The sequence below is a fragment of the Oryctolagus cuniculus genome, chromosome 6 (assembly GCF_964237555.1).
Source record: "Oryctolagus cuniculus chromosome 6, mOryCun1.1, whole genome shotgun sequence".
Taxonomy (NCBI): Eukaryota; Metazoa; Chordata; class Mammalia; order Lagomorpha; family Leporidae; genus Oryctolagus; species Oryctolagus cuniculus.
In genome coordinates this window covers 150313962-150336189 of record NC_091437.1, presented here as the reverse complement: position 1 = coordinate 150336189, position 22228 = coordinate 150313962, and the positions used below count along the sequence as shown (strand labels likewise).

Genomic DNA, 22228 nt, shown 5'->3' with positions numbered 1-22228 from the left:
GAGTTGGGAGGTGGTTGCTGTGTCTGTTTTGATGCACATTCAAGTCTCCTGGGAGCTTTGGAGTGGTGAGCTGAGCGTTCCTCTGATAAAGTAGAACCCCTCATTTCTGATCACTATGGTCTTTTCTTGATCTTAAGACTGATGGCTGACAGCTGCCTGTTCCCTCTCTGCACGCAGCCTTTTATTGTTGATCTTGGGTTGAGTAGCAGCAGTTGGCAGACACGGGCTGTTTGTTGTGCTTAGCCAGTGTTCCTGCCCGTGTGGTGTTTCGCTTCTGACTGTGTCTTCCCAAGATGACACTTGAAAGAGCAGTGATCCTGCGTTAGCCCAAGGAACTAACCGGAATCCTACTTGTGTGAAATCGTATCTTGAATCCTACTTGTATGAATTGATTCTTTGATGTCCAGGAGGTCACCTGAATTCTAAAATCCTAGCGCAGGGTTAGAGAAGGATATTGGAGTCCAACCCTGCAGGCGTGCGGGATGCCAAGCCTTTTCTCCCGCTCTGTTCAGTGGGGTTTTCCTGTTGAGCTTCGGTGGATTTCCCCAGATGATGCTTGAATTGTGATGTGTGCCGGCCTCGATCGGAGCTGGTGGATTTTGCAGTGGAGGTGAAAGGGGCTGCGGTGGGGAGAAAGGGCCAAGCCCCGAGGGGAGGTGTGTTGAGGGGCGACTGGGTGGATCCGCGTGCCGCCTGGTCATTGGTGTCGCTGGGCGGTTTACGTAATGAAGTGCTTTCCTCAGCAGTTCTGCCTTCCTGGCATCTAGGGCTGCCGTGCCTTTTGTACCCAAGCCCTGATCCTTTTCCCCGTCTCCTCCCATCTTCTCCATCGTTCCCTATAGATTGGCTTTTGGTTCTGGCACAATAACTAATATCCCACCCCAGCCCCCCGCCCCACACGCACAAACCCCGTGGTGGGTTGCTCTGGGGAAAAGGCGATCAGCATGCACAAAAGAATGCAATTATTTTAGTTCCTACAGATGAAGCAGGACGTTTTCTGTGTGTGATGCTTTTTTGTGAAATGGCATTTGCAGTAGAGCTATGGACCTGGTTTGGTCTGACCTACCCGTCTCAGATAAAAATAACCGTTTGGAATGTAAATGTGAACTTGAAGACACTTGAAGTTGTCAAACCAGCATTTTCCTAGGATGGGCCTGTTCTGCCAGACAACATAGATGCCTCCTCTCTGCTCCCTCTGATAAAGTCTCAGCCTGAAAAGACACACAAAATGTGAAAACTGCTTAGAACTGAAAATCTCACTTTAACTGTGCACGTGTCCTCTGCTATGGGGAAACGTGTTACTGGGGAATCGCTCAGAGAAAAAAGAATATTCAGAAGGTCTAAGGTCGCCAAGAATTGGCAGTGAATTCTCCTGACACATTTTAAAAAATCTGTAGACATATTTTTAGAAAGCTCAAAGTGAGAATTACCTGGAGGGTTTTTTTTTTTTTTAAATAACTGTAATCTTTCATTCTTAAAAAGGTACAGAGTCTCTCTTTTTCCCCTCCTTGTAATTCCTACTGTCTAGTGCAGCCCTTTCATTTTATGGGGAAACTGAGTCTTAGTGATTGAAGTCACTTGCTGGGGCCTCTTGGCCCTGGACTTCTACCTCTGGCCTCCCCCGGAAGCTGCCTCATTAACCAGTTGTTCATTTTGCCTTCTAGATGGCACCTTTGAGGGTCTTCAAGTAGGAAGCGAGTGGGCTGTGAACAAAGCCTCGGCTCTGTGCTCTCAGCCTGGTAGCTGCTGTTGAACATTTCTGTTTATTTCCAAGGAATCCTTGGTCATCTGGTTTTCCAAAGCAGTTTTCCCCGTCTACCCTGGTCCTTCCTGTTTGGGAAAGCTTTGTTTGCTGGCATTTGTCTCATTTGTTACATTTGACATAAACTTATTAACTGTCAGAATAAGGAGGCTTCTGTTCATCTCCATTGACTTAGAGACACACGTGTGCACGTGCGCGCGTGCACACACACACACACACACACACACAGGTCCTTTGATTCCTAAATGTTTACAATTGCCATGGAACTCTTATTTCTAGTAAAAAAGATACTGCTATGGAAATCTGCAGCATTTCCTGCTGTGTGTGCTAGGGCCCAGGGACCCTGGTTACCATGGAAACGAATATCTAGCCACTGGGTGGTACTTTCCTTTAGAGCCGCAGTTGAGCGCATTTCACAGTTCAATACAATGCGGTTTCTTCTTCCCTTTAAAATAAGGAGAAGGGGGAAAAAGCATGTTGATTGCGAGCAGGATGAAAAACATACTATTTTATGAAGGGAGAGGCCTTTAATGTGCATCCTTTTAATGTGATTCTCAAAGTAGGGCAGTATACAGTTTCCCAAAGATGTCCAAAGGTATCTGATAAAATACAGAAGAATTCTGGAGGAGTGAAGATCCCTCTTCCTGTGCTGCTAACCCACAGCCCTCGCTCTGGGAGTAACAGGCACGCAGTGCTGATGAGGGCATTCACCGCTGACCCTGTGATGCTGCAGGGGCTGCCAGCAGGGCTGCCTGGCAAACAAAAGACCTTCCGCCCTCCGCCCGCGCTGCCCATCCTGTATTTCCTGACCCCTGCCTCTCAGACCCACCCAGAGAAACAGATCGCAGAGCCCGGGATCGCGTGCCCGGATTGCAGCTCTAGATGTGCCGTTTAGGCACGTGACCGCCATCTGTGCTTGCTGAAGGCGGATGCCGGTTGTGAGAGTGATGCTTCATTTGGATAATACGATTTAAACTCGAGTGCAAGATGTGCCGCTTGTTCTGGAACTGGAGGGAATAATGAGCCGTGTAAATGCACCAGCTGATCTCCTGGGCTGGTGGGTGCCCTCCTGGTCACCAGCTACAGGTGGACTCGCAGGGATGTCTGTGTGGGAGATGCCAGCGACCCATCCCGAGCCCCAGGTGCCCCCGCGGGTGCGCAGACTCCTGTTTCATGCCTCCACCCTTAGTAAGATGGACGTCTATTGCTCTGTTTCCGGGTGCATTTGCAGGAAGCGGATGCTGAGAGTGTGTGACACTTGGAAAGAGTGAGGGGCCTGTCACAAGGTGGGGCTTTCTGCCCAGCCTCGGTTTGAGCATTTCCTGTGGGTCCTCAGCCAGCCCTTCCGTTGATTGATCTCACAATGAGGATGGTGGTAGGAGTCCCACTGGCCAGTGAGGACCCTGGCTTGGAGGCTGAGTGACTTGGTTCAGACGTCACAGGCAGAGCTGTGTCTGGTCTGTGTGATGCTTTAGGTCCCTGTTTCTTCCCACCCCGGGGGTCAGCAGAACCACTGAGGAAGGTAGAGCAGGGCTTCGGTTGGCACTGTTGCCTTTGGGGACCAGATAATTCCCTCTTGCGAGGGGCTGTCCTGTGCCTTGTGTGGTGTTCAGCGGCATTTTTGGCCTCTACTCCCTTCCAGCTGGGAAAAACAAATACTGTCTCTGGACATCGCCATTTGTGCCCTGGATGGGCCAGATAACGCCTGGTTGGGAGCCAGCAGGCTAGATGTTTTAGGTGCTTCTTTGCGTAATTTGATGAAACGGCCATTATGCCTTTTTTTTTTTTTTTTTTTGAGGCAGTTGCTGTCAGCTTGGTTCGTTGAAGCTCGATTTTTAATTATTCACAACTAAGTCACGATTTTTAGAAATTTGACTGTCATGTATTATTTCACCTGAGAAACCACCACTCTGCCAATTTGCTTTCACAGAACTCTGTGCATGTACTTGTGAAAAAATCTTATTTTTTATTTTCATTGTTTTTGAAAGTACACACACACACACACACACACACACCACACACACACACGATTGCTCATCTGGTGGTTCACTCCACAAACGCCCTGCTACAGCCATGGTTGAGCTGAGCTGAAGCCAGGAGGCCAGAAGCCAATCCAGGTGTCCTGTGTGGGCAGCAGAGACCCAAGTCCTTGAGCCTGCATGTGCTGCCTTCCCAGGGTGCACAGTGGCAGGAGGCTGAGTTGGAAGCAGGTGAACCGGGACTGAAGTCCAGCTCTTTGATATAGGATGTGGGGTGCGTGCTGTGCCAAATGCCCGCCCCTGTCTACATCTCACTGAAAGAACCACTTCCTTTTCACCAGCCTGTCATTTTGCAGGGTATCAGTATGCAGCATGTGGCCTTTTTTTGTTCTTATTCTAAAAATGAAAGCAGGTACGAGCAGTGCTGGAGTGGACACAGACAGAGCGCATGGAGTTTGCATTGCAAGCTGCCCCTGTGATGGGGTGAGGGCTCTGCCGGGCCTGGGCCTGGGTCAGGAACGTGGCTCCAGGCCTGTGCCACCCGTGTACTGCTGTGGGCCTGGGTGACTCAGGTTGTCCATGAGATGCCGGTCAAGACTTCTGTGCCTCCTGTGTGGCCTTCCTGTTCCCACCTGTCTGCTACCACGTTCTGCTTCTGCCCTAGCTAGGTCAGGGCAGTCCTTGTTTGTCCCCCAAAAGCCTTCTATTGACATTTTAAAATTCTGTTTGAGTCTGTAGGCTTCCTGACTATTCTATGGTTATTCTAGTTTATTATTTTGCTTGTAATTGTTACAAATAAATATAGTAAAGATAACACATAACTATAGTATTAATTTATTATATGATTTGATTAGGCTGGGGGTGTGTGGGGATTTTGTAATGGTGACCTAGATGAATTTGGGGTTTGGGGACTGAATGTATCATCTTCCCCTGCTTCGCACCTACCCAGACCTCTCCGCCTTCCCTTGCCCACACACCCTGACGTGTCTATCAGGTGTCTGTACCGGATGGTCATTCTCTCCGGCACACTCGGGAACAAAGAGTTACTGAATCTTTCGAATACATGTAGCAATGGTCCAATAAGAGGTTTCTTGAAAGGTTTGTGGAGGTGCAGGCCTGTTGGTTGAGACACGGGCATCCCACGCTGCAGGGCCTGCATTTGTTTCCGGACTCCAGCTTCCCTCCAGTGAAGGCTGAGACGGCTGGGTCCCTGCTCCTCATATGGGAAACCTGGCTTATATTTCCAGCTCCTGGCTACAGCCCTGGCCCAGCCTCAGCTGTTGTAGGCATTTGGGAATGAACAAGAGGATGAGAATGCACTCTGTCTTGTGTATCTTTGCGCCTCAGACTTGTGGGAAAAAAAAGTTTGTGAAAATTTCCTTAAAAAAGATAAGTTCATTTTGGCACAAAAATTTTTTTGAAATTCATATGCGGTGTCTTCAAAAAGTTCATGGAAATATGTTATGAAAAAAATTTCAAATTTTTTTGAGACCAAGATAAACTTATCTTTTTATTTTTTTAAAAAATCTATTTATTTGAGGAGCAGAGTTACAAACAGAGGGAGAAACAGAGAGGTCCTCCATCTGCTCGTTCACTGCCCAAATGGCCACAATGGCAGAGCTGGGCCTAACCAAAGCCAGGAGCCTCCTGTGGGGCCCCAAGCACTTGGGCCATCTTCTGCTGCTTTCCCAGGCCAGTAGCAGGGAGCTGGATAGGAAGTGGAGTAGCTGGATCTTGAACTGGCACCCATATGATTGCTGGCACCACAAGCAGAAGCCCCTAAGCCTATCTTTTGAGTCTACTTTTCTACAGACTTTTGAAGGACTGTGATGTTTACCTTCTTCTGAGGATGTTAAAGGTTTGGATTACTAATTTTTTTAATAGAGGAAAAAAAATCTATCCTTCATTTCAAAAAGTAATATTTCTGACCCAATTTCTTCCTTGAAACATGGCTGCTGTGTTGTCAAATCCTTTTCTTTATGCTCACAACTCACAAAGTCCTGTTCTTCTCTGTTGCTCTATAATTTATAAAATCGCATTGCAGTTGGCTTGGGTGGAATTTACTTAAGCATACTTGAGCCTTTGGATTTTCCTTCTGGCGTGGACAAAAGCATCATTAATTATGGAGATGCATTCCTTTTGCAAAATGACAAGATGGAGCATTTCCTTGTGCCAGTAACCCAGCTGTCTCATTCTGATACTCAACAAAGACTTTGTCGAGATTGTTTTTAATGACGTATCAGATACTAAAAAATAAGACACTATAGAGAATGCAAAATAGTTCACAGTTCGTTTGTCTAGGAAACAATACAATGAGAGGTTTGTCCTTTTCTGTGGCTGTTTGTAGTCTTGTGATGGATTTGCAGTCTTGACTGTGGCTGGAAAACAAGTGATTGTGCTGTGTGTCCGATAGAAAATTCCATTTGTTCAGACTGTTAGTGTTTGAGGCCTAGTTCCTCTCTTCGCCCTCTTAGGAACCAGAGCTCACTCTTGATTTGGTGATGGGCATAGGCGTGTAGCTCCCACGTGCTGGGCCCTCGCTGTGTGTGTGGTTCCTGGCTCAGTCCTCAGTCCTCACAGTAGCTTCTGTAGTAGCCACTGGAGGCAGGTGCACTGGGCTCCATTGCTTGTAGCCTTCATGTTGAATGGCCTCCGTCCCGACTGTGCCTGCCCAGCCATCGATTGACCGTCTCAGTAAGTTTCTGATGATTCTGTTTGCCCCATATCCTGGGGGGTTCCCTGTCAGGGGCGTTGACCCAGATACAGCCGCCAGTCCCTGGTGTCAGCAAGGCCATGTTGCTTAGCTGTGTGGCCCGGATCTGTCCCTGGGGGCTGTGCTGCCTCTGGTCTCCAGCTGGGGTGTTCTTCTGGAGGTGGACCTTTGTGGTCTCATCCCTTCCTCCGGGTACCCGAAAGCCAGCACCCTTGGCAACTCCCTAGGAAGGTCAGAGGGTGAGCACGTGCTCCGTGGTTTCTGTAATGTTGTGTGGGCTGTTGGAAGGCTCTGCTTCTGCTCCCAGCTCCTGGAGCAAGGATTTCCCTTCCAGTTTCTAATTTATTTATTTTTTTAAATTATGGACCACTTCCTTTTTAACCAACTGCATATGTGTATAAGAGATGGGTTTTGTTTGTGTTTTGCTTACTTTGGATGGAAATGCTATAATGTTAAACATCAGGCTTAAATCCCACGGAACCAGAATGGGGCCTGGCCAGTCAGCCTCTTGTCACTCACTCCTTCAGAAACCATCAGGAGAGGAACCAAGATGCTCTTGGGGCATTCTTGGTGGGAGAAGGAAGACGGGGTGACCATTTGTCAGTGTTGAGAGAGAGAGAGAGAGAAACAGAATGCTTACCTGAGTTTCTGATCCAGTTTCTGCAGGAATGCAGTTAGGATTTGATCTCAGAAGGCCCCTTTGTTCCTCTGATTATGTCTGGAATACATTTGGCTTGAATGTTAACTGCCCGTGGCTGTGTCTAGTCATGGGCCTTTTCCTTTCCTTCGGGAAAAAGTCCATCCTGGGCCATCTCTCCTCCCCTGTTCCCTATCCTGGAAGAAGGAACAGCCGTGTGCTGGCTCGGCCATTAGCCGCTGGCCCACGCAGCAGCCTTTGCGTTTTGCTCTCCGCCCAGCATCCGGGCTCCCCTTCCTGACCGCATGCCTCTTTCTGCTTCCCTGGGCCCACTGTGGCCGCTTGGGCCTCCTGGCTGCTGTCTTCTCACCCTGCAGGAATGAGGTCACAGCCAGGGCTTTCCTGTTCTGTGAGGTTCAAATCCCAGGGCTTACTCTGCTGGGCGGGGCCCTGTCACTGCGCTGTCCCTCACACCTGTGGCCTCGCCCACGGTGAGATTATCAGGAGGAAGCCCAAAAGGAGGCCATGTTCCCTCTGGCTTCCAGCTGCTCTGCCCCCAGTGGCTGGGTCACCCCAGGGAGCCGATGCTGGGCAAACAGAGCTGCAGGTGGGGCTGGGCACACGTGTGGGTGAACAGTGCAAACACTGGGCGGGCAGCTTGCAAACCACAACAGAACAGTTTCAGCCTAAAACAGAAAAGAAGGGAAGCTCTCCTGGTGCAAATGCTGCCCTGTTTGTAGAGTTGAGAAGTTGCACAGCGTGCTACTTAAAACCCTTCCACCTGGGCCGACTCCCAGCCGGCACTGTCTTGTCCGTGTGGCTTTTGGCAGGCTGCTAGGCTCTCTTGTGTGCCTCAGTTGTCTCAGCTATAAATAGGACGTGATGACAGCACCTCTGTTGGAGTGCAGGCAGAGTCATTGAGGGTGTTTGTAAAGAGCAGCGTGCAGCACCTGGGGCACAGTAGCTCTGATTAATGAGGACAGGTACTATTGATCAGTACGTAAGAACGTGCCAGGCACTGGCTGTGGGTGTGGTGTAGAGTATAACAATTGACCATTATGGAAAAAGCACTTTTGAGAAAGAGAGAGGTTTTAAACTAAACAGTGGTCTTGCTACCTGTAGCATTGGGGTCATTGAAATCTATTTAGGAAGGGTATATTTGCATGGTGGACGTTTTGGAAAGACCTAAAACCAAACCAAAACAAAAAGCTGAGGGTGGCACAAGACCAGCACCTGTCTTGCCAAAGCAGCTATTCCAGTCTACACCGCAGCAAGGAGTTTTGGCACGAGTGTCCGTCTCTGCTGCTCTGGGGCTTAGTGGAAGGAGGGGTTACTTAGTGGAAGCCTTCGAAGTTCCTGCTTTTGCTTTTCCCATGGGAGGCAGCTGAGGGTTGTAATCCCTCTTTTTGTTTCTAACGATGGGAGACTGGCGTCTGCCCCACGTCGAGGAGTCTTTTCTGCCCTAGGCTGTGCCTCTCAATCCCCACGTGGACTTGAACGGGTTATTAATTTGCTTCCGTGTGATGAAGGAGCTGGCTTCCTGTGGTCTGCAGAAATCGCCCATCTGGCTGTGAGGGGCTCTGTGGCCTTGCTTAGCCTTCCTCTGCTCGGGATGGAGGCGGAGTAGCAGGGGCCTGCAGGCAGTGCGCAGCGTGGCTGTGCGGGCTCCTGGCAGCCTTCCCTAGCTGAAGGGGAGCACCCTTCATTCACACCTGCAGAAACACTCCCTGGCCCGTGGATGTTCTGACACAGGTAATGGGCTGTTGAGGTTCTCTATTAAGAGTGGTCAGGGCCTGGGTGTTCTTTCAAAGGCAGGAATATAATAGAAGTTCTCTAATAATATACCATTAGCGTAATAAGTATATTATATGCTGTTAATGCAGTAGGTTATAATTGGGTTCTGGAAGCTGTGTGCCCTCGCTGAGGCATACAGACAACCTTGGTTTTTTTCCTGTAATCCTCTACACCTCTACCTTGGGGTGATGCTCCCGCCCACCAGGCCCAGCCCTGGGGCTCAGCTGCCAAGGACTTCCTTCTTTGCCGCTTTTAACAGAGAGGAGGTAGCAGCTGGCTGGAGGTTCGCATCCCGAGGAGACTACTCACCCGCTCCTCTGCCTGAGCCACCTGACCCGCGGCCTGGGGTTCTTCTCAGTATCCACACCCTACACCTGCAGTTGGGAGAAGCCCTGTTGTTGCACAGGTGGTTGGGCCGACTCAGTGAGGAAGAAATTGCCATTGAAATACCTCACTGTGGGGGGCTCTCCTTTTGCGCTCTGTGTACTGAAAACTGAAATTCTCCTGTGTTTGCAGGGGCTTCGCATGTAAATGGTGATCAAGAACTAACTTACTGTTTCACCCTAATACTTTAAAAAAAAGTCCCACAGAAGGTGATAACAAATAACTGTAAAGAATGTCTTGGCAGTTGTGAGAGATTTTAATTAATCCCCAACTAGTGGGTCTGTGAGAGTAGTTCTCTTTTTGAAGGTGGCTATTGGGTTTTACTCCTAGCTAAATCCCGTACAATGCGTCCTATGCAATTTCTCCTGTGGAAGACCTAGGCAGCCTTCCAAGCTGTTTCTTTTAGACTTTTGTTGCAAATGTGTGTGAAATTTTGAGATTCCCATAGCCCGTAAATCTTCACTTGGCATCCTCTGAAGTTCAAGTTGAGGCTGGAAGGTTAGAAGGAGGCATGGAATACTGTGAATTTCGGTGCCACCTGCAGGTCTTCCATTGTGAGTAAATGGTGGTTGGTTCCTTCGTCAAGCAAGGATAAGGAGCAACTGTCCACAGTCAGAGGGCCAGGCCAGCATCTAGAAAGGACTCTTGCGGCTCTCGGGAAGGATTTGGGCCCGGTAGGGCTAACTCCAGAATGGAAGAGATGCCTGCACCCTGATATGTAACTCAAGGGAAGTTTCTACGGAAACCAAGGCCTTCTCGAATCCTCAGACATCCAAAGATGTCTGCCGTCAGGTTCTCCACGTGAGAGTGGTTGTGAGATGGAAATGAAACCTTCTGTTACATGCAAGAAGAGCCAGCCCGAGAGGAGCTCCTGACGCCAGGCTTGGCTTTCTCACCTGCTGAAGGCCTCGCCTTCCCTCTTAGAGGGTTCAGGTCTTGCCTTGCCAACACCAGGAGCTAGCTCGCACCTTTTTAGACATAGAGTTTCTTATGCATAGTGTCGGGCAGGAGTGTTTACATCTTTGGACGTCTAGGTCTCTGGGAGATGTACTCCAGAGTGGAATGGCCAACGCATGGCAGATGCTGTGTGGAGCTGGGTCTGTAAGGTCCCATGGCCTGAGCTGCCCCTGCAAGTGTAGGCTGAAGTGGAACTAGCAGAGTGGAGAAAGTAAAGTAAGGTAGGTGGGTCATAGGTTTAGGAGTGTGCTGGGCCTATGGGATTTTTTTTTTTTTTTTTTTTTTTTTTTTTTTATTTAGAGAGGGAGAGATAGAGAGGTCTTCCATCTACTAGTTGACTCCCCACAATGCTGGAGCTGGGCCAATCTGAAGCCAGGGGCCAGAACTTTCTTCCAGGTCTCCCACACGGATGCAGGGCCCAAGCACTTGGGCTGTCTTTTACTGCTTTCCCAGGCCATCAGCAGGGAGCTGGATCAGAAGTGGAACAGCCGGGACTTGAACCAGTGCCCATATAGGATGTTGGCACTGCAGGCAGGTGCTTAACCTACTATGCCACAGCGCCAGCCCCATGTGTATGTTTTTAATGGATAAAAAAAATAAAGCAGCCAATTGGTTGGTCTGTGAGTTCCAAGCTGGTGGGGACTGTGGAGCCCCGCCCTCCACAGGACGCATCACACCTTTGCTGAATGGGAGGGTGACTTAGTGCCCACCAGGTGCTGCGCTCAAGCGTTGGGGTTATCTGAGAAGATGTGTTTATGTCTGTCCTCACAGGGTAGAGGATTGGGAGAGATTACTTTACCTGGATTGTAGACTTAACTCACAGAACCAGGGTTCGAGAGTCTGGAATTGTTCTATATGACCATGCTGACCTGCTTGTCTTAAATATGTGTACTAACCGTCAGCAAAGCTCATCTCTAAATGCATTCAGTGGATCAAAGCGGATCAAACTACGATGATGGTTTGAGAGGGAGCAGCCCCCATCCGTCGCCTCCATACTGAGGCCGTTAGAGCACACAAGCTCTCGGGGATCAAAAGATAGATTCTGATGTCCTTTGTGTCTGGCAGCGTGACCAGTACTGAGCACACTGAGAGGCATCCGGAGATTACCTACTGATAGGATGCAGAAGTGTACATAGCTCTTCGTGTGTCCTGTTTGTTTTTGAAGAGGAGGGAGTGGAACGTTTACCTCTGAGCAGGAAGCAGGCACATTTTAAAGTTTGTGGTCCTCTGCCAAGTGCTAATTAAAGGAGTCTTGAAACTGTCTCGGGATTCACGCACCAGAGGTGGATGCTTTCTGTGGAAAATATGCCCTGGCCCGAGTCTTTCTTGGTTTATGCAAACTTTTAGTTTTTATTTTTTAAAAAAAAGATTATTTGTGTTTGAGAGGTAGAGTTACAGACAGTGAGAGGGAGAGACAGAGAGAAAGGTCTTCCATCCACTGGTTCACTCCCCAAATGGCTGCAACGGCCGGAGCCATTCCAATCCGAAGCCAGGAGTGTCTTCTGGGTCTCCCGCATGGGTGCAGGGCCCCAAGGGCTTGGGCCATCTTCTACTGCTTTCCCAAGTCAGAGAGCTGGATCGGAAGTGGATCCATATGGAATACCAGCACCACAGGCTGAGGGTTGACCTACTGCGTCACAGTGCTGGCCACGCAAACTTTTAAATAACTTTCTTCAATAAGGGGACAAAAACCCAGATGCACTGTCTTCTAACAAGCTAGCATCAGTAATTTAGGGATAGGCAAACTGTACCCTGTAAGCCAGAGCCAGCTGCTGCTGGCCCAAGAGCTCAGAATGGTTTTCAGGTAGTTGAAAACAAATGAAGAGAATAGTTTTTGGTGGCATGTAAAAACTACATGAATCCAAACTTAACAGTGTATCTGTAACGTTCTGTTGGAACACAGTCCATTCATTTGGGTTTTGTCTCTGGCTGCTTCTGTGTTGCAGTGGCCCACAAAGCCTTACGTGTTTACCAAGTGCATTTCTCTCACTGGAAATGCTTGGGACAAGAAGTGTTTCCTGTATTGGATTTTGGAATATTTGCCAGATAATGAGAAATCTTGGGGATAGGACCCACATCAAAGCATGCCATTCATACGTTTCAGAAATACCTTCTACACATAGCCTTCAGGTAATTGTATATAACACTTTTAATAATTTTATGTATGAAACAAAGTTTTCTGGTGTGAAATTTTCCACTTGTTGTGGGTCATGCTGGTTCTCAGAAAGTTTTGAATTTTAGGCCATTTTACATTTCAGATTTTCATGTTAGGGTTGCTCACCTGGTACCAAGTAATGTTTTCCTGTGACATTTTCCGGATTTTCATTTAAAGAGAAGTACATTGGGAGGAGTAGATGGGGACGAGAGGGCTGTCTGATCTTTTCTCTGCCTTCGGTAAGATGTAAACACAGATCTCTTAAAAAAAAAAAAAAAGTCTCGCCCTCACCCCTCACCCTCCCTCCCCCATTTACATATCCCTGGGTTAAGAATCCTGATTGGAGAAAAGTTAACAGCTTATGCAAATGCAGACCCTGAGGAGGAAGGCTGTGAGGTTCAGCCAGAGGATTCCCACTGCCTCTCCTTCCATGTTCCGCCCCAAGTCCCTTTGCATTGTCCCATAGTCGCTTTTTGTCTTTGCATCCCATAGAGAGCGCAGTAGGAGAGTGTTCATCTGACCGACTGTATTATGTGTACAGTGAAGGGAACCTGACGTGACATGATGTGTCGTGCCAAGTGCTTTTCATCAGCGTGTGTGTGGTGCCTGTAGTTGGCTGTGTCACAGGGACTGGGGCCCGTGGGCCTGGCTCTGGAGGGGACACGGCGATCTGCCCCCTCCACCAGCCTGTTGTCATCAAGCTCACTTTATAGCAAGGCTCTGAAGCCCCCGACTGTAGATTAAAAGAGAAGTCAAGGAACTGAGCCTTTTTTTCCCCCCCACAACTTTAGACTCTTAATACCTGAGGCGGCTGGGTCTGTCTCGGCGAGGAGTGGGCTCGGAAGCTGAAGGGTGACAGTGGTAATGGAGCTGATGCCAGTTTTGCTATGGACGAAGCTTAGATTTGAACAGGTTGTTCTTCTGTTCAGCAGAGCTGTGGCAGGCCAGTGCAAGGCCTGCATCGCGGCCTCACCTTCATGTTTGTCCAGGCGAGGGTTTTATTTTATATTTTTTGTTTTATTTATTTATTTGAAAGGCAGAGTTAGAGAGAGGAAGAGAGAGAGAGATCATCCATCTGCTGGTTCACTTCTTAAAATGGCTGCAATGGCCAGGCCTGGGCCGTGCTGAAGCCAGGAGCCAGGAGCTTCTTTCAGGTCTCCCATGTGGGTATAGGAGCCCAAGGACTTGGGCCATCTTCTGCTGCTTTCCCAGGTTTGTTAGCAGGGAGCTGGATCAGAAGTGGAGTGGCCTAGACTTGAACCCATGCCCATATGGATGCCGGCCCTGCAAGTGGTGACTTAACTTGCTACGCCATAACACTGGCCCCCTACGCAAGGTTTTGAGGTGCAGCTGTCTGGGTGGTAGTAACATCCACTTGATGAAAATGGTTCTGGGGCCGGAGCTGTGACTTAGTGGGTAAAGCCGCTGTCTACAGTTCCAGCATCCCATGTGGGCGCCAGTTCAAGACCCAGCCACTCCACTTCCTATCCAGCTCTCTGCTGTGGCCTGGGAAAGCCGCGGAAGATGGGTCAAGTGCTTGGATGTCTGCATCCCCGCAGGAGACCCTGGAGAAGCTCCTGGCTCCTGGCTTCAGGTCGGCACAGCTCTGGCCGTTGTGGCCATTTGAGGAGTGAACCAGTGGATGGAAGATCTTTCTCTGCCTCTGCCTCTGCGTCTGCCTCTCTGTAACTCTGCCTTTCAAAGAAATAAATAAATCTTAAAAAAAAAAAAAAAGGCAGAAGGTTCTGGAAAAGAAAAGTCACAATTAGATGGCAAAGCCGAAATGAACCAGTGAAGAAGAGATTTGCTGATGTTGCGTCATTTTTCTCTCTACTTTCCTGCAGTGTCATCTTCTGTGAAGATCTTAATTGTTGGTATAGCTTTTGCTTTTTTTTTTTTTTTTTTTTTTTAAGATTTATTTATTTATTTAAGAGGCAGAGGCAGAGAAAGAGAGAGAGGTCTTCCATCCTCTGGTTCACTCCCCAGGTGGTTGCAATTACCAGAGCTGTGCCAGTCCGAAGCCAGGAGCCAAGTCTCCCACGCAGGTGCAGGGGCCCAAGGACTTGGGCCATCTTCTACTGCTTTCCTAGGCCACAGCAGAGAGCTGGATCGGAAGTGGAGCAGCCGGGACTCGAACCAGTGCCCACATGGGATGCCGGCACCGCAGGTGGCAGCTTTACCTGCTATGCCATAGCCCCCGCCCCTTGATATAGCTTTTATGTCTTCCATGCATGTTAGGAATAACTTCTCATTTGTGAGAGTCCTGTTACACATCTTCAGTTACGATTTGTCTTAAATAATCATTAATAAACACCTTTTCATTCCTTTCTTCACAAAATCTTCATATGAGTGTTTGAGTGTTGTGAATTTTTTGCCATTTTCTTATTCAAAACAGGGGGAGGAGGATTTAGAGTTAATGAAGGAGGCAGCACACCCCAAGCATCAATCACGTGCTGTTTTTCACGTAGATTTGCCAGTTGGTTCCACAAAACACAGTGAGATATCTACATATCTATACATCTATATATCTATATATATATATAGAGAGAGAGAGACAGACAGACAGACAGAGACATTGTCCTCTGCTGGACTTGCCATGGTTCCCGCTTCAGAATGTCCCGACACGAGGCAGAAGCATGCCACTCCCGTCAGTCCGGGTCTCCTGTCTTTCTGTAGTCACAGAAACGGATGCGGCTCAGTGCGGGCATGAAGTCATCGTGCCGAAAATAGAGCAGCCAGCGACTGAGGAGCCCCGCTCCCCTCAGCCCAGTTGTGCTCTCCTCTGCCTGGGGACTTGCACGTGCGATTTCGGAACCACCGCCTGGTGCTCGGTCTCCTTGGCTTGCTCACATCTGGGTCACCCCTCTTCACTTCCTGTGCAGCACCCTCAAGGGTAGTTTTTCTCCGGGGAAGCCTGCGCTGGGAACGTGTGTGTGGGCTCCTCTCTGGCTGGTTAGGTTACGTGGGAACCCCGGGCCACCCCTCTGTGCTCCAGGTTCGCTTTGGAACACAGCTCACCTGCCCCACGTCACACCCCAAGCCAGGGGCTGGCATAAGTCACTTCACGGTCAAGCTGGGGGAGACCCCGAAGGCATTCTTCATTGGTCGGTCCTGAGTCCAGTGCATGGGTTTGGTTCTCTGCGTTTAACTAAAGAGAACTGAAGTAGAATTCAGCTTGATTCTCTTCCTTCCACAGTAAATGAAAGGCCTCGGTGCCCTCCATACTTCTGCACATTTTTTAGTGAATGAAAATATTGATGTGTTAATATTACCTCAGGGCCCCTTATAGTCTGGGTCTATCTTATTACCTTGTTCCACACATGCTGGAAAAAAAAGGATGTTCTTAATTAATTAGCTTTCCTGGAGATAATGATGCGGTGTGTATTCCAGTTGATGTCTCTCAAGCTGTCGTGTGGCTGTGGCTGCTTGATTTCCCTCCAGGCCTGCAGAGGGTTCTTAACATGCATGGAAGGGTGGTCCCCGTAGTGTGTGTTGCACTGGCTAGGGATTTTCTTGCAGTCACTCAATCTAGCAGAAACCAAACTTTTGTTTGTCTTATCGCTGTCCTGTACAAGTACTGCTGAGCACGCTTTGTTTATGAACATCGACTCTTAATCTCTTTGTCCTAAGTTATTTTTGCAAAGGGAATGAATGTTGGTCGTGGCTCATATCTCTTGGGGGCAGGATGCTACATTTTGTTGTTGTTGTTGTTGTTATGGTTAAAATTATTATTTGAGAGACAGCTTCTTTCCACTAGTTCACTTTTCAAATGCCTGAAATGACCTGCATTGGGCTAGGCCAACGCCAGGAGCCAGGAACTCAATTGAACTCTCCCGTTTTGGTGGCATGGACCTAGCTGTCTGAGCTATGACTGCTACCTGCTATGATGTATATTAGCAGGAAGAGGAATCGAGGGCTAGAGCGGAATATTGAAGTCAGATATGACACACAGGCATCTGGACTGCTTGGCCCAGCACCTACCCTGCTGTGTTCTTCATGAAAGTGGTGGTTATAAAAGAGATGTCTGGCGTGTGTCCGCTAAGAGCTGCCCCCTAGATTGAAGTCAGGTGTCTACAGCCGCTGTTCTCAAACTTGTACTTGGAACATCCCAACTGTTTTGTCACTGTTAGGAATCCTTCTCCAAAGGATTGGGCCACCCAGTGGGAATGGGGATGCCTCCGAAAACTCTCTCTCCACCTTGGTCATCTGAAAAGCTGTCTTTCCTTTATGGCAATTGTTGGGGGTCCCTGTTGTGTGTGTTGTGAGTTCTAGAAGAGAAGTTAGCCAGTGAGGGCAGGACTGGTGAAGAAAGACTGTGAAAGAACCATGGCTCGTCCGGCGCTGCGGCTCACTAGGCTAATCCTCCACCTAGCGGCGCCGGCACACCGGGTTCTAGTCCTGGTTGGGGCGCCGGCTTCTGTCCCGGTTGCTCCTCTTCCAGGCCAGCTCTCTGCTGTGGCCCGGGAGTGCAGTGGAGGATGGCCCAAGTGCTTGGGCCCTGCACCCCATGGGAGACCAGGAGAAGCACCTGGCTCCTGCCATCGGATCAGCGTGGTGCGCCGGCTGCAGCACGCCAGCCGTGGCGGCCATTGGAGGGTGAACCAACGGCAAAAGGAAGACCTTTCTCTCTCTCTCTCTCTCTCTCTCTCTCTCACTATCCACTCTGCTTGTCAAAAAAAAAAAAAAAAAAAAAAAAAAAAAGAACCATGGCTCTTCTGGCTGTTGAGCTATGGGTGAGCTGGGACAGGATCGTAGGAGGGCAGCCCAGCAGGAGGAGCTTGGCCCTGATGGGACCCGTGGAGTGGAGGTGGAGGGTTGGAAACAATGAAAGATGGGAGGTTGGGAGGTTGGCACACGTCTAGGAGGTCAAGGTAAAGATTTGATTCTGGGGGAGGACTTGCGAAGGGATCTTGAGTTCAGGCCATGGTTTGAATACACATACGCAAACTCAAGGGTTTGGTCTCTGAAGTCTTTTTTAAGTTTTTATTTATTTATTCGAGAGGTAGAATTATGGGCAGAGAGAGGCAGGGGCAGAAATAGAGATCTTCCATCTGCTGTTTCACACTCCAAATGGACGCAATGGCCAGATCTGAGTTGATCCAAAGCCAGGAGCCAGGAGCTTCTTCCTGGCCTCCCATGTGAGTGCAGGGGCCCAAGGTCTTGGGCTGTCTTCTGCTGTCCCAGGTGCATCAGCAAGGAGCTGGATTGGAAGAGGAGCACCCAGGATATGAACCAGTGCCCATATGGGATGCTGGCACTGCAGGTGGAGGCTTAGCTTAGTGCTGACACCCTGCCTAAAGTCAGCGTTAATGGAAGTAAGGGTGGAAATCTAATCCAGTTATGCTGTTCTTTGGGGGAGGGGGTGATAGGATTGGGTTTCAGGGTGGAGCCCCCCTTATTAAATCCTGGTAGCTTTGTAGGAGACCACATAGACAGGCACAGACACACATGCTCCTTGTCTCCTGCCACGTGATGTTCTCTGCTTGCTAACTTGCGACTCTGCTAGCAAGAACAAAATCCCCAGAAGCCCCACTGCTGGGACCCACCTGATCTTGGACTGTGAACCTCCAGAACTGTAGCCTGTGGCACTTATTTCACTGTAGCAACAAAAAGATGATTGGTGCAGTCTGGAAGCTTTGTGGGGAGAGAAGCACTCACATCTAAGGCAGCCTGGGCTGCCTGACATGGTGGACGTGGAAGAGAGGCCGGTTTGGGAAGATGGTGATTGGAACAGTTGAGGCCTGATGGGCCTATTGGCAGTAGGGATGCAGAGAGAGGCAAGTGTTCTGGAAAGTCTCAGCCATCATCTGATGGCTTCATACCAGCCGGCACAATGGAAAATTCAGGGTGCCGGGGCCTTATTTCAGTGTGGTAGTTCTGTGTTTCCTTTCGGTGACCAGACCTTCTGGCATGGGTGGGGTCTGCATCCCAGGCCACTCCACAGAGATGACTTGGAATCGTGAGAAGGAGGAGGGTGCTGAAGTCCCCTCCTGACCGCTGCAGTCTGGAGTTCTCTTGAGCTGTGGTAGCCATGGCATGAATTGGCTTCTTAGTAATTAGGAGCTGGACGTTCTTTTTATTGCCTGTCTTTAACCTCATTGTGCCCCAAATAAACATCCACGTGAAGTGATGCGGTGAAAGCCCTTGGGTGGTACACCAGTGCCCACTTCCTTGCTTTTAGGCGTGTCTCTCAAGGGATTGATTCCAAGTGCATCATGTTTGCTGAGCTCTGCACACGTTGGTGTTTTAGTTACTGGTTCCTTATTGATTTCCAAGACTCTTTTGCAAGTGGAGCAAAAGTCAGATGTCCCTGACCATGGCCTGCGTGCCTGTGTCAGGTGCCCCCAACATGACTCAGCTCTCCTCTGCTGCCCCTTGTCCCCCTTCTTTGTGGGGCTTAAGTGTCCTGGCCAGATTCCTTTCCTATGTGCTGTTTCCTCCACCTGTGGTCTGTTCTGCAGACATTCATGAGGTCTCTGCTCATGTGTGACATCTGAAGGGCCTTCCCTGACCACCCTCACTGCCTGTTCCCTGCATCCCCCACTCCCTTTCTCTTCTGCTGAATTGTATGGCACGCATATAGTTCCATGACATTTTTATTTGATGCATGGACTTCCTTTGTCTGTTTCCTCCCCCCACACCTGTAAACTCCACGAGGGTAAAACTTGGCTGTACGTATCTCTGTTTCCACAGTACCTGGGCTCAATAAATATTTATTGAGTGAATGAATGGAATAAGAATTTTAAATGAATGAATTTAAAAATAGCCTGTGCCTGTAGACACATCCTCCTGCAGAGATATGTGAATACTATTAGCAGGGCAGGAGCAAGATGCTTTTACCATCTGCCTTTTTACAGTGTAGGGAGATTCAGTGTTACAGCTACCCGTTTTATTTCACCAGTACGAAACCAAAAGAGTGTTAACTTCGCGTAGTCAAATGGAGCCAGCAGACTGTCGTCCATGAGCTGTTACAGGGCCTCGCCTCGCTTTGTGTCTCTGAGGGTGTAGACAGAGACACAGAATCAAAAACATGGAGCTCATTGTCTTCCACTGACTTCAGCCTGGGACCTTCTGTGCTGCTGTCGCATCTCAGAAACAACCAAACACGTACACCACCTCGTATGTGTTCTCTAGTCAGCTGCCGGCCTCTGTCTAAGGAACTGTTTTTCCCTTTAGGGTGTCTTATCGTGAAACATGTCCATTTCAAGTTTGGAGTGAGCTGTACTGTAAACACGAGGCGGTGTGGTCATCCGTTTGTGCAAACATTAGGAACCAGACACATTTTCTTCACCCTTTGGTTAGCGTCGTTTGTCACAATATATCAGCACAGTGAGATGGTGACACCTACGCAAGTTTCTCAGGCTGTGCTTTCTACTAATTGTTTGTTTAATTAGAAAATGAGTAAATATTTTTAGAGAAAATAGGATCCCGAACTGTGGGGTTGGAAGCGTCTCTTAATTGCACACTGTTATCACGATCTAAGGACTGCACTCGTGGTGTGTAGGTGGTAGGGGCTTATTCTGCTGCTGGCTGGTGCTTATTGGGAGGGTTCTTTTTCGCTCTGCGATTCAAGTAGGGCAAAAGGGAACCTACTTCGTCCCTGGGATTTCAAAGCCAGATGTAGTCAGAATGTCTGAATACATGGTTTGTGTTCATTCAAAGGCGCTGATTGGTGGCCTGAGGCACGTGAGATGTCACGGAAGGTGCAAAGGTATGGGAACTACCCTCGTGCCCGAAAGGCGTGTTTCTCACCTTTCACAGGAACAACGTGCGGGGAAACCTTGATTGGTTGTGTGGGATTTGCTGGGTGAGATCTTGAGGATGTAGCACAGCATGGATTTGGGATCGGAGTACAGGGGCTGTATTCAGAATGGCCCTTAGCTCTGAGTGATTGCCAAACGCGCTGAGATCTTCATTGCAAGGTAGATTGCTTGTGTGCCCTCGTTTCTGATTTCTGGGCCCATTCATCACGTTCAGAGGTACTGATTTCCTCTGTATTCCTTCCTCCTTATCACCGAGTCTGGCCTGGCTGTGAAGGCTGCCCCCACCTATGTGACAGTGACCTTGTATGGCTGCCGGGGAGGTCTTGGCTGGTTGTGACCACAGAGTCCCAGTCCCAACACGGGGTACGAAGAAGAAAGGGGAGTTTAAACACGGAGCTGGGAGGAGGGATTCCTGCCCTGGTCGTGAGCTGAGGTGTGGAGGCGTGGCAGGCAGCATCTGGTGGCACCTTCCGGTCCCTGGCATTGTTCTCTACAAAGACATTTTTAGCTTCGGGGCTGGAGTAAAATACACTGGACAGGATGGGGCCTGAGAGAAAACAGAGCTAGCGAGAACAGAGCCCTGCTGTCCCCCTTCAGCAGCGTTGTGGGAACACGCACTGCGTGGCCCAGGCCATTGCCATCTTGGATTTAGAGCAGGCTGGTGGGGAGCTTGGCAGCTGTGTGGCTGCACTAATTCTGGAAGCTTTGGAGCCTGTTTCCTCCCTTGTCAACACCCACCTTGCCCGGTGGTTGTTACTGTCATTTTTTTTTTTTAGTGTGGTAAAATAGACATTCTGAAGATTACATTGCAATCATCAGCATCACCCATCTCCAGAGCTTTCTCACCATTCCAAACTGAAACTGTGCCTGTTACACAGCAGCTCCCCGTTCTTCTACAAACGAGTTGAGAGTTAAACGCAGGATTCTGGCTCCCTGTGCGTGTCTTCCTTTGGCTACATCTGGAACGTTTCTTAGGTGTCTCCTAAGAAGCTGTTGGGTTCATTGGTGCTTCCTACAGAAATGCAGGCTCTGCGTAATCTTGGGCCTTATTGTTTGTGTAGCACTGTGGTGGGAATAAACTGGGAGGGCTGTTTGGTGTGGCAGTTAAGAGGCTGCTTGGGATTCCTGCATCCCCTACCAGTGTGCCTGGTTTGAGCCCTGGCTCCACCCCAGATTCCTGCTTCCTGCTGATGTGCCCCCTGGGAGGCGGCAGGTGATGGCTCAAGTAGTTGGATCTTTTGTGGGGGAGACTTGGATTGCATTCCTGGTTCCTTGGGGAGGGAATGACAGGTCTTTCTGTTTCTGTCTCTCTTTTTTTCTTTTTTTTTAAGTCTGAACTAATGAGAGGTTCGCTGTTTTCTCTTGCTGGTGGTCTTCCTGATGACATTGCAGAGTGGCTCACCTCTTCTCCACCTCCACCTTGCCTTGTCCTGCCGGCATTTGCTGAGTCCACCGCCCTCCTGGGGGTCACTCCTCCCCTGGGCCCCGGCCTCCTGTCTCTCTGCTCCTTCCTGCTCTCCTTTACTGGCTGGTTCATTTTTCATCCTCCCCCTCTGTGGCGTTCTCTATTTTTGGCCCTCTTTCAGAAAGGCCTGGGAGACTGCGTCCTGGTCAGAGAGGAGGGAGGGCAGCGGGCAGCGGAGGAGGGGTGGGCGATGCAGAGGTAAGCATGCCGATGTGCAGATTACCACGCCGAGTTGCCCCAAGAGGAGCCACAGCCTGTGCACAGCCCTCTGTGACCCCGCCTCCCCCAGGGATGGCTTCCTGTGGAGGTCGTGCCCTCAACTCCCTCTCTCAGTCGACATCTAAGAGAGGAGGAGACAAAGGCAAGACTCCCCTTCCTTCTCTCCCAGCCTGCTCCGTGACTTTGTTCTTCTCGGCTTTCCATCCAGCTAGCAAGACCAGACCTCGGCCTCGGGATCCTTTGAACTGTTCCTTGCTTCCTAAATGGGCACCTTCACTCCTGTTCTTATCCCCACTGCCTTTATCTCCCCTTCCTGGGCAGCTGATCCGGCTTCCTCCTTCTCTCCCGGCTGGCCTTCCTGCTGCAGACAGATCGCCTATCGCATCACCCGCTTCCCTCC

General features: G+C 49.5%; 1 protein-coding gene across 9 annotated transcripts in view; it reads left to right on the top strand.

Annotated features, from left to right (window-relative positions):
* The window catches only part of MTSS1 (MTSS I-BAR domain containing 1), a 169063-nt gene that overhangs the window by 38468 nt on the left and 108367 nt on the right, over window positions 1-22228 (top strand). The window contains exon 1 of one of the 9 annotated variants that reach the window (XM_008255889.4): window positions 1444-20092. The exons of the other annotated variants lie outside the window; for them this stretch is intronic. Coding sequence (XP_008254111.1) covers window positions 20011-20092 — 82 coding nt within the window. The 5' untranslated portion in view covers window positions 1444-20010. Of the gene's footprint in view, window positions 1-1443; window positions 20093-22228 lie in introns of those variants that run through there. 9 annotated transcript variants of the gene reach the window in all.